Raw genomic sequence first — 18,817 nt, 5'->3', positions numbered from 1 at the left:
AAAAATGTTAAAAATTGTTTTTACATATAATTAAAAAATAAAATATTAACAATTAAAAAAAATTTAAACATGTAACAAGAGAAAAAATGCTTGTTCTCCAATTGACCAATTAGATTTTGAGCCTAGACTTCAATTAAGTTGCAGAAAAGCAATCATACTGTGTTCCATAATTTACCTATTTGAATGTATTGAATATACCAATATTTCATCTCAAATAGCTTATTGAGCCAGCATCTGAGGGTTGCCAGAGAGCAGTACAATGTTTCTTTGGAAAATAAATTTTCTTTCTTCCTCTTCTAGTAGCAATAAATCTACTTGTGACACAAAATCCTCTACATCACACAGCTAGAATACCTAGTAAAATTAGAAGAATTTTAACCTTTGAATTAAAATCTTGGACGACAGATTCTTTTTTCCCTTTTCAATTCTGCACACAAGAAGAGTAAAAAAAAAGATTTCCCGTTCAATCATTTCAACAATACCTGCTCATGGAGCCCAGTGTCTTGTACATAGTAGGTGCTTAATAAATAAAATATCTATATACTATTTGACATGTGACCTAACTCCTCCTCCTCCTCCTCCTCCTTCTTCCTTCCTTTCTTCCTTCCTTCCTTCCTTCCTTCCTTCCTTCCTTCCTTCCTTCCTTCCTTCCTTCCTTCCTTCCTTCTCTTTTAGAATCAATATTAAATATTGGTTCCAAGGCACAAAAGTCGTAAAGGCTAGGCAAATGGGATTAAGTGACTTGTCCAGGGTCACACAGCAAGGAAATATCTACGGTCACATTTGAACCCAGGACTTTCTATCTCCAGGCCTGGCTTTCTATCTAATGAGCCACCTAGCTGCCCCACAAAATATTTTCTACTTCTAAAGGCTTGTCAAAAGTATACTTTTAGAGTCTATATATACAAAAACCATGTATAACAGCTCTTTGTTGTGATACCAAAGTGGAAACTGCCCACCTACTGGGGAATGGCTAAAGAAGGTATGACTGTGATGGAATATTATTGTGCCAAAATGAGTTGAAGAAATGGGTAGTTTAAGGGGAACTTGGGAAGATATGTATGAACTAAGGCAGAGTGAAGGGAACAGTACTAGAACAATTCCTATAATAACAACAATATAGAGAAAAACAACTATGGTAGACAAACTTTTTTTTTTTAAAAACCCTATTCTATTCAAGAAACCCCTTCTATTCAAGAATCAATACTATATATTAGTTCCAAGTTAAAAGAATAATAAAGGCTGGGCAATGGGGGTTAAATAACTTGTCCAAGGTCACAGAGCTAGGAAGTGTGAGTCAAGATTTGAACTGAGTATCTCTTGTTTATGAGCTTGGCTCTCTCCACTGAGTCACCTAGCTACCCTACTCTGGTAGGCTTTGGACCACTTATTAATGCACTTATAAATCATGAATCCGAAGGATTGAAAATGAATCATCCCTCACCTTCTGGCAGAGAAAGAATGGACTAATATTGAGGACGAGAATGCAAATCTGAAGGTGGCTGATGTGGGAATTTGTTTTGCTGTACTACACATTTATTTTGAGAATTTCAGGGGTTTTATTCCATTGTTCTATTGAGGAGATGTTAAGTGAGAGGGAGAAAAGAGAAATACTTTTGTTTAAAAGTATACTTTTTAGCATGTTGGAATTGGTACTGTCCCAGGAAATCTGAGACACATGGTGACTACACATGTATGAATTTGTGGAGGAACTCGTGAGCAGGCTAGACTCTTGACAGCCTTATGTCTTTAGGGCAAGAACTAAGATGTACTATCTAAGCCAATGAAGAAATGACTGAATGATGGACTCTGTGAATGGTGGTAAAACTACCATTTTGTTTTCAAAGAAAGACCTGAAAAACAAACTGCTTGTGCAAAGTTTATTTCTTCAAAGTTAGAAAAACAAAAGACCTACAAATAAAGATAGCAAAGGTTTACAACAGTTGTAAAAATACATAAATCAATTATCATTCTGCATCATCTCATGCTAAAATATAATCCTATTGTCGCATAGCACAATGTACAGGAGTAACATAAAATCATGGGGCTTGTAAATGGGACTGACAGCAAATTTCTCTACTGGTACAGTAAGGTCTACACACACCAAGTGACTTCCTCACTTTAGTCTATGATGACTGCAATAGGTATAGCAGAAATTGGTCCTTCCAGGAGATTCGTCATTGATGGTGATGATGTAGATTTCCAAGTGTTAATTGGAACTACCAGGACTTTCAGGGGCTCCAATTCTACCATATTGCATTGAAACTTAGCTAGATAATGTGAACAGTCTTATATCAACATGATGCCCATTTGAACTGAGTTTCCCCTAGGAGGAGACATACTTTTGCTCTCTGGGAGCAAGACCAATAGGATTACAAATAGTGGAAAGAATCTCATAATCCCATAACAGCCACTGCTATATACTCCAGCAAGAAACTTCCTTAATGCATGGATGAAATCTAAAGGAAGAGAAAGCAAGGACTTTCTCCCCTCTGCCCAACCAAGAAAGCATTGCTAAGCATTGTTCCTTAAGCAATGAAAACTCTACTCAAGTTTCACCAAAGCATTTTTTACAATCTCTCATGTTATCCTTATAGATTAGATTGAAAAAGCTGGGCTAGGTAATAGAGTACAATTAAGTGGATTTCGAACTAATTGAAGGACTGAACAAAAAAAAATTAGCCATTAATGAATGACTCGATGTCAACTTACAAGATCAACTCCAAATGGGAACCCTTTGATATATCTTCATGGCTTTATCTGCTTGACAACTTTATCAATGAGATGTCCTCACAAGAAGACAGTCAGGATCCAAAAAGAGCTCAATGGGCTAGTACAAGGGCCAGAAAGTTATCACGTGAGAGCTAAATCCAGCCTACCCCCTGTTTTTGTACATCCATGCCTAGCTCATGTGCCATATAAAAAAGGAAACAATTCAAATTTGGCCCAATCCAGAGTTTTCCAGTCTCTGAACTAGAGTTAAGGTTAGAAGCAAATTTAGGGTTAGAAATGAACTTGGGTAGAATCTAGTAAGATCAAACTAGCAAGAAATGAAAGGTCTTACACTTGGCTTCAAGAAACCAACCTCTACAGGTACAAGCTAGAGAGACTAGATAGAAATTTACCTGAAAAAGATTGGGGCAGTTTTTGGTATTGTTAGCTTAAAATAAACAGTGTGATAAAGTCAACTTAAAAGTCAACAGTGTGATAAAGAAATCAAGCAAAGGAATGCCATTTTAGACTGCATGAGGAGAGGTCTAGAGCATCTGGCATGAAGGTGATAATCTGCCCTAGTTAGATGACATCTGCAGTACTATGTTCAATTCCAGGCACTCCACATTACAGAAGATGGAAAGCATCTAACACCTTCCATCTGCTGATTATTTCCTACTTAACCTGTATGTAGCATGTATGTTTGCATGTTATCTTCCTTATTAGAATGTAAGCTTCTTGAGGGCAGGGACTTACTTTTGTCTTTTTTTTTTTTTAATATCCCTACTGCTTAATTAGCACAGCATCTAGCTGATAGTAGAAGCTTAATAATTATTTGTTGACTGACACCAATAGTCTGTGATTCTGTGAACTGCTCTTGCTGCCCAGATGGACCAGTCTTCCTCTTCAAAATGAGGATTGGACTAAATCATCTCCACATCTCAATCCCATGATTTCGTAATGCATTATACATGACAATATTAGAAAGACTGAAGAGTATGCCTCCCTGAGAACCATGTGTGCTTTTCAGTGAAGAAACTATAGAAGGGAATCTGCTTTTTGAATAACCCAGATAGTTCTTCTAAAAGGTAGTGTGCCACCAAGTGACTGCAACTCTGTTGCTGGTTTAGATTAGAATGTATTGGAAGGCATTTTTTTTTTGAGACAGGCACCATAAAAACATGCATATGTACAGCACATGTACCTGATTGGGAAAGAAGAAAAAAATCCCATTTTACACCTAGTAATATACATCTGGGTCCCTCTGTTTATACAGGATCTATTTCTGTAAATTATGAAATTAGCATCCCCTCTGACCTTATTCATTAAGAAAACAAGCCTCCGAAGAAACATCTATCCTTTAGCCACTCTCTTGGGTAGAAGGTTAACCTAACCTCGGATACCAAAAAAGGATAAAGGTATACTAAGCTCAATGTTCAACCTCAGCCAGGTTAAGAAGGTGCTCATTTCACTGTATATTTAGGGACAGCAGCCTCAAATACATGCAGGTTGTCCACAGGCTCACTTAGACTGGTTGTCTACAATAAAAGTATCAAATAGGTGGCCCACGGGTAGCTTATTAGCCCGAACCAGATAAAAACATAATTTGGAAAATAAAGATGCAATAAAACATAGATAATGTCAATATGTGGTTTTATAGGTCAGCATGTGCCCACAGAGATTCTTACATATATAGATAGATTGACAGATGGAGAGACAGAGAGAAAGGTACATACATACATACATAGACACATAGACAGAGAGATAGACAGACAGAAGATAGATAGATAGGTAATAAGTAGTTAGGTAAATAGATGGATGGATGGACAGATAGATAGGTTGACAGACAGATGGATGGACAGATGAGTGGGTGGGTAGGTGGATGGATAGATGGATGGATGAATGGATGATAGACAGACAGACATATAGGTAGATAGGAAGGCAGATATAGATGGATAGACAGAAAGAGAGATAGATATATAGGCAGACAGAAAGACAGACAGACAGACAGATAGATAGATAGATAACCATTTCTTATTGAGTTTGATATCACTGTCTACAATATATCCATCAACTAAATTCTAGACAGGGGCTGGAGAGCAGAGAGCAGGGAGAAGTATAAACTCAAAGCCAAGACAACAGTTTTACAATACCACATGGCTACTAATCTCCAAAAAAGGATCCCTTCCATTTGTGATGTTTCCTTTCCATCACTATTAGAACATAAGCTCCTTGAGGGCAGACGCCTATTTTTGTTTTTCTTGGAATCTCAGGGCTTAGAAGAGTGTCTGACACATAGTAAGCATTTAATAAATACTTATTGGCTGACTTATTGAACTTTCCTCTGTCAGCACCAAGCTACTGTGTCTCACATGAATGAAAAAGGAAAAAGCGGAGTTCCCTACAAAATCAGTAAGTTTTGTGTAGAACAGAGGTTTTAAACTTTTTTTTTTGAATGATGGGCCCTTTTGGAAATTTGTCAAAGCTTAGGGAAAATTGTTCAGTTGTTTCAGTCACATCCAATTTTCCCTGATCCCATTTGAGGTTTTCTTGACAAAGATACTAGAGTGGTTTGCCATCTCTAGGTTCATTTAAAGATGAGTAAACTGAGGCAAATAAGGTTAAATGACTTTTCCAGGGTCACACAATAAGTAAAATATTTGAACTCAGGTCTTCCTGACTCCAGGCCAGGTATTCTATTCACTGCACCACCTCACTGACTCCTTTTAAGAATAATGTTTTCAAATGCAAAAAATAAAATAAGCAGGATTGCAAAGGAAACCAATGATATTGAAATAGTTATCAAAATATTTTTTAAAACAGGTTCACAACCCCCCATGTTAAGAAAGCCCACTCTGTAGGAAGGCATTCACAAGGGCATTTCTGTGGCTTCTTCATTGTTTTATTTTTTTGAATGACTGAGGTCCTAGTCTTCCTCTGCAGTATATCTTTGTCTAGAAAAGACATATATACAACAGCTACAAAAGACAAGTAAAAAGAGCACTGAATGACTTATAACCAGGACACTAACAGCAAAGAGGTATAAGGTTTTATCACAGTAATCCTGAGGCTGGTGAAAAGGAGGAATAAAATTGGGCAGGTAGATGGAAAAGACCCAATAGTTGCCCAGGATGAACCAGATGAAGAGGAAGAGACTGAGGATGAGGTGGATGTAGTATTTATGAGCGTTCTGTCTCCAGGGATATTCATCGTCATCATCATCATCAATCACAACAGACTTGGAGAGCAGTTGCCTCATCTTCGTGGAGTCGTAGAGCAGAAGGGAAACCTGTGACATTGGCAGAGAGACCCAGGTAGACAGAGGAGGATTTGGGAAGGAGGAGGGAGAAAGAGAGGAAGAGGATGATAGATCAATAGAAATCATTTAATTATACAAAACAAATATCTATTGATATCTCTTGGTCTTTTACATCACTAAAATTTCTCCCAATATTTTCCCTTTACCCTACCAGAAAGTCATCCAATTAAAAAAAAATAAAAAATTTAAACCCTTGCCTTCTACCTTAGAATTCATACTATGTATTGGTAGAGCAGTAAGGGCTAGGCAATTGAGGTCAAGTGACTTGCTTAGGATCATACAAATAGGAAATGTCTGAGGTTGGATTTGAATCCAGATCCCCCTGACTACAGGCCTAGTGTTCTATCCATTGTGCTACCTAGTTGTCTCCCCCCATTTCATATTTGTTAAAAATAATTTTATATTTTTTACATCATCAATCCCCTCATATTTTTCAAACAAATTTGTATTAATATCTTTTGCTTTTTTATATAACTATATTCCCCTCACCCTCCCAGAAAGCCATTTCATATAACAAATAATATTTTTAAAGACAAAGAAAAGAAAAAATGGAAAAAACTCAGCAATATGTCAAAATGGTTTGAAAATATATGCAATCTATTACACTTGTGAACCATCCACCTCAGTAAAGAAGTGGAGTGGGGATGTCTTCTCATATCTCTTTTTTGGAGTTATGCTTGTTCTTTGTAATTTTGCAATATTTATTCTCCGTGTGTATGTGTGTGTGTGTGTGTGTGTGTGTGTGTGTGTGAGTCATTAAACATTTATTAAGCACCTTTGACATGTGTGAATCTTAAAACTGCTCAGACTCTACCTTGGAACATTTGGTTAAGGCTATTCCCCATTTAAACAATGGAGGTACTTGATCAGGAATGTATTGGGAATTTTAACATTACTCCACCCATACACCCATACTAGGCCATTTGGCCTAGGACCTAGGCCTTTTCTTACTATTTCCTCTTACTCTGTCTCTCTCCCTTCCCTTAATTCCTTCATTCGTATTAATTAAAATCTCCATAAAACCCAGCTGACTTGGGTATTTCATATTTGGGAATTTTTCCCATGGCGACCACTTATTTTTGATATAAAATCAAGACACTAAAATTATTTTTACAGTTTTGGCAATTCACAGTCATTGAACCCACATTTTTATGGTCACACATGCCAGGCACTGTGCCAAGCACTAGAGATACAAAAAGAGGAAAAAGACAGTCCCAGTACTCAAAGAATTCACAGCCTCATGGGAGGAGACAACAAGGAAACAAAAATGAGCAAATAAGCTATATATAAGATAAACAAGAAATAAAAGAGGGAAGGTGCTAGAATTAAGAGAGTTTGGGGACTATATTAATAGAGGCTCTGCTTATCCCTAGCAGGAGAATAAGATTGCAGAGTGGAGAGGATAGAAAGGGAGAGATTAGTCTAGAAGAGAAGACGATAGCAGAGGGGAAAGGACTTAAACCAGAGCCAATTCTAGATGAAATAAGTTTGTGAGAGCCATCTACTGTCTGCCATTCCACCCCCCCCCCCCAATCAAAAATGACCCATTCTCTGTCCTGTTCCCTTGGGGTTCTGCTCTCTGTTAGCTAATCTGATAAAGCTAATTCAAGTCAAGGTGCTAATAGTTATCTCTATTTCCCCATTGCAACAGGGGGGCCCTTCCTTATGGACTAATAACTGGAATTTCAGACTCAACAAAATGCAGGCATGCAGTCATTTGTGGGTATCTCAAATCACAGAGGAAGCCTGCTCATAAAGCCAGCTCTGATGGAAACCATCATTGGCATCTGACTTTCCTCCTGCCTCAAGTTGTCCTGGTAATTTTCTCTGCAAATGATTTGTACCAAATTGGGAATTGGGCAGTTGGAAAGCACATGCCTAGCTTTGTTCCACCTAATACTCAGCTCTTAAAGTATGTTTATTATGAGCCCCCAGGGGCCTGTCAGAATTCAGTGTGCTACTTTCTCCTGAAGAAGTAGTTAAAATTAAACGTAGAAGAGAAAAGAACCAGAAGAACAATGAATACCATAAAGTCATGGAGAACTATTTTGCTGGGTGTGTGGATACACCTATGTAATCCCTGCTGCTGGGCGAGGCTGAGGCTGAGGCTGGTGGGTTACTTGAGTTGGGAGTTCTGAGCTTCAGTAGGGCTAATGCCAATTAAGTATCTGCTCTAAATATAGGACCAATATGGGGAACCCTCCTTCAGGACTGTAGAGTTACCCAAGGAGGTAAAAAATGCAACAGATCCAAGCTATCATGCCAGTTGACAGGGAGATCTTACCTATCAAGACAGCCTGGGGGAGGTAGGGAAACCTAGTCTTCTAAAAAATTCAAATAAAAAATGGAAAGACTTAAGAAAGCCTATCAGCATGATTATCAACCAAAATGCCTGAGGACCTTCGATGAAGAAGAATGTTAATCCTCATTCTGACAGAGATAATGAACTAAATATGCAGAATGAGACATGGATTTTTATTAAAAGATCTTTCTTTTAATTTTTTCCTGGGTGTGAGGGAGATTGGTGGGGAGAAAAAAAATGATTGCTTGATGACTGGAAAGAACAAAGTATAACTAAAAAAAGTCTCTCACTCCACCCTGATTTGTCGGACCAGCGGCATTTCAGAAGTGGCCTGTGTGTGTGTTTTTAAATATGGAGAACAGGTCATTACAGCATTTAAAGACCTAAATTTGAATGAGGAATATCTCTCCTGAAATGACATAGAAAAGATGTGGTAATGGTTGGAATCCAAGCGGCTGGAACCCAGCAAACCTTAAGCCGAAGAGAGAGGAATGTCAGAATTCAGGGTTTGTCTCTTCCCAGATGAGCTGGTACTGTTCAGTCATGCCAGATGGAACCACAGAGTTTGATGGCTAGCTGTTATGTAGTTTTTAAATGAGGCATGTCCCTCAGGGTAGGGGGAGGAGATGGGATGAGGCACAAAGAGGGTAATTTAATATAGAATGATGGCCAAGGAATGTGCAGCATTTCACTAAGAAATGTGCAGCATTTCCATTGTGAATGAGTCAGAGTACGAACCGTACTCTATTAGCTGGCCCTTGCTCAACCAGAGAGCTTTGGAAGCTAGCATTTCCATATTCTCAGTACAAATCCTCTTTCTAAGAAGCTAGACAGAATAGGATCATAAAGACGTAGGGATGGAAGGGACCACAGAGATCATCTACTCCTACTCTTTTCTTTTTTAGAATAGGAAACTGAGGCCAAGAGAAGTAACTTGATTTGAACTCATCTCTCCTTTGGTTCCAATTTAGCATCTTCTGCAACCAAGTTTTGGACTATAAAAATAGCTGTATATAATCGGGATACCAGAGATCAACTATGTGCAATCTCAGATGTTTTGAGAAAAGAAACGTAGCTCTCTACTTAGGACAAGAGGGGAGGGAAGAAATCTATACACGGCACCTACTATGTGTTAAAGGGATCCACTGGAGAAGGAAGTGGCAAACTACTCCGACATCCTGTCAAGAAAACCCCATGGATAGCTATGGTCCGAGTGATCACAAAGAGTTGGATGTGATTGAACATGTGCTAAGTGCTTTGAACAAATATCTTGTTTGCCCTTCACAACAACCATGGGAGGTACACATTGTTATTATCCCTAAATTAGAGTGGAGGGGACTAAGTAAAGTGACTGTCCATGTTCAAGGTAGTAAGTGTATGAAGTAACATTTGAACTCAGGTCTTCCTGACTACAGGTCCAGTCCTCTATCTACTCTGCCACTAGCTGACAATGGTGATTTACCTCTCCACTCTCCTAGGAGTAATTCCTGTGCCTTACAACTGACACTTTCCTGGGTTAATTAAAACAAACAAACAACCCATCCTTACCCTCTTTCTTATTATCAATTCTAAGACAGTTCTAAGAGCAACAAGGGGCTAGGCAATTGGGGTAGAGTGACTTGTCCTGAGCTGTTTTTAAAGTATTAGAAAAAAATTTGGGGAGCTAAAGTTTTACAAGCTGCCAACCTCAGGAAAATCCAGGAAGGGAGAGGACATGAAGAGAGGGAGGAGAAAAGAGGGAAGGAAAGAGAGGAGGGGGGCGGGTTCTTTCCTCTATAATTCAAGAAGGCAGCTAGCTGTTTGGCTCAGAGCAGGAAAATTCTGGGTGGATATGGGATGGAGTAGAAAAAGAGACTAAATCCAGACTTCTAAGAGAATCCTTAACCTGGAGAATCTCCTGGCTAGCAAGATTTCCCTTACAACCAGGTTCTGTGACTTGGTTTCCATATTTGTACATCTCCCACATTTGGTAGGTCCTGCTCTTGGGAGAGTTTCCTAAAAATGTATCATAAAGATGAGAACAGAAAGGGAATAATGGGCTCATGTGTTATTTGTGACATCATCTGTCTCCTCCAAGGCAGAATCCTGTTGCCCTCCAGTGGCTGGACCAAGTCCTGGATACTGGCTGAGCCCCGCAGACACAGGGGCCAGGGCAAACATGGCTTGACACAGTAGGAGCTGCCTACCATCCTAAATGCTCTTGGATTTCCTCTCAGAGCTGACAGATAAGCTGAGCTGGTTACCATATGCTACAGGCTCTCAATACTTCTCTCTCTTCTTTCAACATGGAAGCATTTTCCCTGGCTTTGTTCAGTCCCTCAAGGGCAGGCAGAAGTAATTTACAAGAACCTGCCATTTTTTTCATTAAGAATATCCAACTCATACCTGCCAGAGAGACAGTCAGTGCCCTGTAAAAGAACAGCCGTGATCCCTTTGACATGTTTTTTTTTAATCCCCAACATCCAATAATCTGCCCCTTTGTGCATCCCTTGATTTTTGCCACCTAACTTTTGACTTCTTATCAAGTAATTTTCTTCCTATAAAAAATCATTTGAACAATATTATGTTCATGTCCATATAATGCATTCCTTTTGAGGACATATAGCTGATTAATTTATCAATCTATCTGAAGTCTATCTTACTAAAAGAGGAATTAGGAGACAGATTCCTGACGCAGGCTGGCTACAAATAAGATTATTACCCATTTATAAAATTAAGGGGTTAGACAAGATGATAATAATAATAATGATGATGATGTTAACTATAATACTACTTCTAATAGCTAGCATTTGCAGAGCACTTTAAAAAATACCTTAGAGATATTATCTCATCTGATCCTTCCAATAAGCCTGGGAGGTAGGTGCTTTTATTATACCCATTTTATAGATGAAGGAACCAAGGAAAACACAGAGGCAAAGTGACTTTTTCAGGGTCACACATCTAGGCAGTGTCTGAGTCTAGATTTGAACTCAGGTCTTTCTGACTCTAGGCTTAATGCTCTGCCACTTTTACAAAATATCTCACAGTTGTACCATTCTTTGTCTATGGGGCAGTTTCTAAGAGTATCAGTACCTTGAATACAAAGAACATGTCTTACTATCTATGCATAGCCAGAGTAGGCTTCCAACAGATATTTTCATATCTATTGATATATGATAGATATTTCAACAGAATGGATGAATCAATAAATCAGTCAGCTTTTTAATCAATGTCAAGTAGTTGACCATCTCTTGAACTTCTCTAGCAAGACTCAAGCTAACTGGGTATGGGGACACTGTCTTATATTTCTTGGCATTCCCCTCCATGCCTAGCCCTTTAGCTTGGGACCTAGCTGATTTTTTAACAAACTCTTCTAGAACTACTCTAGCACGTTAGCTGCCAAGAAAGTCTGTCCCTGAAGCTTTAAGTAATAGCTGGTGCAGTGGAGAGAGTGTTTTCTCTGGAGTTAGGAGGTCTTGGGTTCAAATAAGGCTTCAGACATATATCAGTTATGTGACCCTGCTCAAGTCATTCAACCCTGCCTGCCTCAGTTGCCTTGCAAAATAAACCAGAGAAAGAAATGGCAAACCATTCCTATATTTTTGCTGGAGAAAACCCCAATTGGGGTCAGGAAGAGCTGGGCATGCCTGAAAAACAATTGAACAACAACAACCATAAAAGCTTACATTTACATAGCGATTTATGGTTTGCAAAATGCTTTAAATGCATTATCTTGTTAGATCCTCATGACAGCCACAGGAGATAGGAGATTATTCTTGTTTTGTGATTAGGCAAGGAGGAGCAGAGAGGTGAAGCAATCTGCCCAGGATTACACAGTAAGTGAAAATCAAACTCGGATCTATCTTGGGTACAGTTCTACCTTTGTCTCTCAGTCTAGAGACATCCATCTAATTATCCTAGCTAGAAGAGATGGTCCAGCACAGGACCATAATGGGATTTCTTTTTCCCTTCACATGCCAGGAAATGTCCAATAATTATCCTTTGGCATTCAGAATGGGAAAGGCTCTGGGCTTGATAACCCGGACAACCCTCAATCCCAACAAGGATAGGCTTTTTGAATCTTCCAACACAATCCCTGATTCTTCTGAAGTTTTTACCAATTTGGCATCTGGCATCCATTATTTGGCAGTTTTGGAACACTGTCTTGGAAAGTTATGGAACTGGGTGACCCTGAACAAGGCACTTAATTTCTGTCTCAGTTTCTTCATCCATAAAATGGGGATAATAATAATACTAATGTGAGGATCAAATGAGATAATTATTATAAAGCACCTCCACAGTGCCTGAGACATAGCGCTATATGGATTACTTGATTATTATTTTGTATTAGCAGGTGACTGAATCTCTCTGTATCTCAGTTTTTTATACCTGTAAAATGATGGGGTTGGAATAAATGACCTCTAAGGTCTCTATTGGGCAGCGAGGCGGTACATCATTTAACCCTTTTTGTCTCAATTTCCTTAACTGTAAAATAAACTGCAGAATCTTTGCCAACAAAACCCAAAATGGAATCGTGATAATTCGAACTTGCCTGAAATGACTGAATAACAGCAACAAGATCCATAGTAGTCTTAAATCCACAAAATCAATCTAAAAGTTATCTAACACATCAGCCTAATCTCTACAGCTAAAATATCGAGAGCTTAAAATGAGCAAATATCTAAGTAGTTCAGGTTAAAACCACCCTTTCAATTAAATGGAAGGTTCTTAACCTTTAAAAAATAATATCCTTCTCCAATCTGGAAAAGCTCATGGACCCCTTCTCTGAATAACGTTTCAAGATACCTAGGATTACAAAGGAAACCGATTATATTGTTATAGTTATCAATTTTATAAAAAAGACAAATTTGCAGACCTCCACAGGGTAGGAACCCCATGTCCAGATGTTCTCTTAGGATAGAGAAAACCCTTAACTAATCTAGGATTCCATCCTATGCCAACCAGATGTTTCTCCCTAAAGCACAGGCTATATATTGAGCTGTATTTTCTCCACTGCTTTAGTCTAGAAAAAAATGATTCACCAGTATCCTCGTAAGAAATATCTAAGTTAGGAAGAAGCATTCACTGCATTTTAGACTTCTAAAGAAAGCAGTTCTATGGCTGCTCTGGGCTTTGATGCTGAGGTTATACTCTTGGCTCCAGTTGAACTTGTTTCTCTAAATTTGCTCACTCTAGAGAGTCAGATAGTTAGTTAACAAGCATTATATTTTTTAAACCCTTAGGTTCTATCTTAGGAAGCTAGTGATTTGCCCAGGTCTGCCTGAGGTCAGATTTGGACCCAGGACCTCCCATATCCAGACCTGGCTCTCTATCTGCTGAGCCACCTTGCTGCCCCTCAACAAGCACTTACTCAGCTCTGACTATGGGGGTTGATGCTGTACTAAATCCTGAGGATACAAAGAAAGATGGGGGGGGGGAGGGGTGGAATCCTGCCCTCAAGAAATGTTCATCTTAAGGGAGAGAAGATATACAAATAACTAGGTACATACAAGCCATATGGAAGGTAATCTCTGAGAGGAAGGCATGGGCAGCTGGAGGCGCTGTGGAATTTGAGCTGAGGCAGGAAAGAAACTAGGGAAGCTAAGAGCTTGGATGAAATTCAATATCCACTGATCAATTAATAAACATCATTAAGTACTTCCATGAGCCAAGCACTGTTCTGGACATGGGGGATACAAATACCAAACCAAAAACAAACAGAAAACCGTCTTTCTCCAATAAACTCAAAATCCACTGGAGGTACATAAAATAGGGCTTTCAAGGGAAATACACTTATATATGTACCTCTGGCATAGGAGCTGGGCTTGCTCTTCTACTCCCACTGTCAGATTGCATCCCCGAGGGTTACATATCCCCCTCTCCCCTCATTATTCTCACCGGAGCCCCGAGGAATTGGGATTGATTTCTAACATGATCTTCCCTAAGTTTTATCTGCTTTGCCCTGATATCAATTAACCAGATAATATCTCCCAATATCAACCAACCAGTTTATATCTCCTAATATCAATTAACCAGTTGATATTAATACATTAATCGGGAGCTGGGTGACATCATGAATAATGTTCAACTTGGGAGTCAAGAGAACTTGAGTTCACATTCTGACTCAAACATTTATTGGTTGTATGATTGATTCTGGGCGATTCCATTAACCTCTCACTCTCGGTTTCTTTATCTATAAAATGGGAATAATAGTATCTGTTTCACAAGGTGGTTGTGAGGATCAGACAAGATAAGGCATGTAGAGTATTTGTCATACCTTAATGAACCCCATATGTAAGTACTTGTGTTGCCTAACCAAGAAGTGTCCTCCTGGAGCAGTCCGGGGAGCATGTCTGGATCGCCTAACATGGAGACCTCTGTGTCCATCTCTTCCCAAATGGGTGGGGGTGGCTTCCTTTGATTGAGTGCCCAAGTCTTCCCAAGAACTGAATAGCTAAGAGGTAAAGGCATTCCTTCCTCTGCTCCCCATTTTTACTCCCTTTCTGAGGAATGGGTCTGGGGTTGTTTATGTTTCTGTTCTATATGGTTTGAGGTCCTTAGTTTGGGGTTCTTCATGTTATCCTCACTGGACGTTAGAGTCGGGATTATAGGTCAAATGGCACAGTCAGCCCAGAGAAACCAGTATACCAGGGACTCGAGTCCCAGCAGGATTTTGGACTCCAAACTGGGGCTGTGCTTTATGGGAACTGAACCAGCCTACAAAGAGTGCTGGAAAAAGAGCCATTCCCTTGGTTGATAGTTAGAGACATGGGCAGCCACTCAAAGGAACCTAATCCACCCCTTGTCCCGTGTGGCAGGGGTGGCAGAAACCTCCATGGTAGGCAGTTTGGTTCTATGATATCATCATCATTTTATAAAAGGACATTTACTGAGATAGTATGACAAGGAATAAAGGACAAACACATGCCTCTAAACTGGGGGCATACTCATCCCTTTGCAGTAAACCATCCCTGGGAGGGTGAGATCATCCTTAAAGTCATGGGTACAAAGCACTCCCCATCAATTCTGGGATGTGGTCTCCCATAAGGAGATACAGAATCCAAGGCTCAAATGTGCAGAGCACTAGTGGCAAGGGATAACTCATGGCTGGCTCCTGGATGAAGGACAGAGTTAGTGTATAAAAGCATTAGACTTGGAGTCAGGAAGATCTAAGTTCAAAACCACTGTCAGATGTTTGCTGGTTGTATGGCCCTATTAAGTCATTTTACCTTTGTCTACCTCAATTTCATTGACCTCCTCATTCTCAGTTTCTTTATCTGTAAAATGGGAAGAATAGTACCTATTTCACAAGATTGTTGTGAGGATCAAATGAGATAAGGCATGTAGAGTACCTTTACAACTATAAAATGAGGAGAAAAATAGCATCTGCCTCCCAGGGTTGTTGTGAGGATTGAACAAGATAATATTTATAAAGCGCAGCACATTACCTGACATATAGTAGTCATTTAATAAATGCATGTTGCCTTCTCTTTCCTACCCTTCCCCTTCCTAGAATCCTCATGAAGTTCCTCTGAGTTTTGTGTAATTCTCCACTAGTCCCTGAGTTAGGGGTAGAGTCCTGAAGCTGTCATTTCTGAGTATGTCTAATTTATCTTTACTCAGTGCTGTTCTTGGGATATTGTTATTACCACCCACAGAAGTCCAAATATCCTGACCTTTTGAAGATTGTAAGGTTTTCTTCTTGTCAAGGAGGGATGGAGAACTCAAGATTTCCCACCCTACTTCCCTGATTCCCAAAAAATTCCCTTTCAAGGGCTAAAGGTGTTCCCCAGTGCCGGAGAATAGTATTTTCTCTGAAATTGAAACAGTTGATTTATTAAACAATTTGCTCAAGCTCATAGAACCAGTATGTGTTAAGGGCAGGATTTGAACTCAAGACTTTGCTGACTTTGAGGGCCAACTCATTAGTGACTTTCCCTCTTAACCTCCACCCCTCCAAACTCTAATATGTCAGAGCAGAAGTCAATAGAGACCTTGGTTTGAGTTCTTTCTCTATCATACCCCTAAAATGTTAAATGGTACACTACCTTCTTCCACTCTTTGCAATCACTGGAAAAAGAAATTTCTGCCTTTGTAATGTGGATATTGTTGTGTTATCCCAGCATCACAGTCCACTCAAAAGGCCAAGTCACGAGGTAGAAGTATCTCTGATGTCATATCTTATATGGCCATTGCCTAATGCAGTGCCTGGCACAATTTTAGGGCATGCCTATTGATGATTTATTTGTTGATATGCTGATGATAACAAAGTCCAAGTCATATTTTATTTAGTGACTCTGGACTAAGTAAACTCATCTTGCCTCCATTTTTCTATCAATAAAATGGCATGATGGGATTAATGCCCCACTTCACAGAGATGATGGGAATACAAATGCATTCCTTTGATGGTGCTTAATATTGTGTTATTATGGCTAATAGAATTCTATATTTGGTTCATCTTAAAAACATACTCCCTACTGGAGCTAATGATTATTGACTTCTTGTGAATTACCTTGTGGTGATGAGTATCAAAATTTAATTTGCTATTGCATGGTTTTAGCTAGGCAAGAAAACATCACTGTTGTTTATTAGGGTCCTAGGCTGTTCATTAAGGGAAATGACTCCAGTTTCTCCGGTTTCTTTCCTAAAGGAAAACTTTGCTGTTATTAAAAAGAATAGACCGCCCAGATTCTAATGCCTCTGAAGGAAAATTCCAACTCAGCAGTCAAATGGCTCAGCAAGTGAGTCTTCCATAGTTAACAAGTTCCTCTGAGCCTGTTAGTCTCTTTATGGAATTATATTTAATATTTCTGGCCATAGGACTCCATTATAGGGAAGGCTGCATTCTAATGAGGGCCGTAGGGGCTCCTGGGCTCCAACAGAATCCAAGATGGAACTGAATAATAAATATTTTGATAATAAATTTTATCTTATAAATTTTATCTTATACTAGATAGCTTATGTGAGCTACATCTCTCAATGTTTATTCTTTTAGAAATTAAAACAACATTATTATGAAAAACAGTTTTGACGTTGCTAAATTCATTTAAAGAGCCAGGAACTCCTAGAGGTCCCCAAGCCATACTTGGAAAACCACGAATCTAGAGGAATTTTTTTTTAATTTGAGATGCAATTATGCCCAGGCTTCTTTCTATCAAACCATTACTTGTTGCCCCACTTTGGCAAATACCATCTGGGACACTTACAGGTAAATAGAGTGAGGTGAGATAAGCAGAAGTTGAGAATTCTTTTTTGCCATGAGGGGAGGTGAATTTTAAAAAACCTTCCATCCATTTGGGCAGTACTGATTACAGACAAAATAAAAAAGGAACTCGGACAGAGACCTCCATAGTCTTTAGTGAGTCACTTTGTCCTTGACTATAAAATGAAGGATGTTGGACACTAGATTGTGGGTTCTAGGGTGCATGAACTTTCTGATAATTGCATTTCAATATAACTGATTTCTTAGTTTCTTCTTTTTATTAAACCCTTACCTTCCATCTTGGAATCAATACTGTGTATTGGTTCCAAGGCAGAAAAGTGGTAAGAGCTAGGCAATGGGGGTTAAATGACTTGCCCAGGGTCACACAGCTAGAAAGTGGCTGAGGTCAGATTTAAATTTAGGAACTCTTGTCTCTAGGCCTGGTTTTCAGTACACTGAGCCACCCAGATGCTCCCAATTTCTTAGTTTCTTAAATATTCATAAAACTATATTTCAATATCATCTAGTTTCTAAGTTTTAAAAAATATTCTAACTAGATTTCAACATAATTGGTTTCCTAACTTTGTAAAATATTATGATAACTATATTGCAATATAATTAACTTTTACTTTTTATTACTATTCTGATCACATTTACATTTTATTGTTTCCTAATTTAAAAAATTCTTATAACTGTTTTCCCATGTAATTGGATTCCCTTATGGTCCTATGTATTTTACTTTATACATTTCAGCAAATTATTCCAAGAAGGGATCTGTGACACAGAAAAGGATAAGAACCATTCAACTAGATAATCTCTAAGATTCTCTCAAGGTCTAAATGTTTATTTTTCTATTTCATTACAAATGATCAAGGCCTCCTTTCCAGTATATTTATACCTAGAACATCTGATCTAGTGTCTACAATTTCTTGCAATTTTATAAATTTTTGTTATTGTCAACTTAAATTTCTTACCATTCCTCTGTAATAATTGAGAATAGTGCTCTTTGTGGTGGCAAAGAATTGGAAAATGAGGGGATGCCTTTCAATTGGGGAATGGCTGAACAAATTGTGGTATCTGTTGGTGATACAATACTATTGTGCTCAAAGGAATAATGAACTGGAGGGATTCCATGTGAACTGGAACGACCTCCAGGAACTGATGCAGAGTGAAAGGAGCAGAAACAGGAGAACATTGTACACAGAGACTGATACACTGTGACACAATTGAATGCAATGGACTTCTCTACTAGAAGCAATACAATGATCCAGGACAATGCAGAGAGACGAGAAAGAACACTATC

At 38.8% G+C, this 18,817-nt stretch overlaps 1 protein-coding gene across 1 annotated transcript in view; it reads right to left on the bottom strand.

Annotated features, from left to right (window-relative positions):
* Positions 1-1,866: 1,866 nt before the first annotated feature.
* Positions 1,867-18,817, bottom strand: part of TMEM272 (transmembrane protein 272) — a 39,580-nt gene continuing 22,629 nt past the window's right edge. Inside the window, exon 5 of the mRNA XM_056794817.1 lies at positions 1,867-6,001. Within this exon, the coding sequence (XP_056650795.1) occupies positions 5,639-6,001 (363 nt within the window). The 3' untranslated portion in view covers positions 1,867-5,638. The remainder of the gene's footprint in view (positions 6,002-18,817) is intronic.

Source organism: Monodelphis domestica, chromosome 4, assembly GCF_027887165.1.
Source record: "Monodelphis domestica isolate mMonDom1 chromosome 4, mMonDom1.pri, whole genome shotgun sequence".
NCBI lineage: Eukaryota > Metazoa > Chordata > Mammalia > Didelphimorphia > Didelphidae > Monodelphis > Monodelphis domestica.
This window is presented reverse-complemented; position numbering and strand designations above follow the sequence as displayed.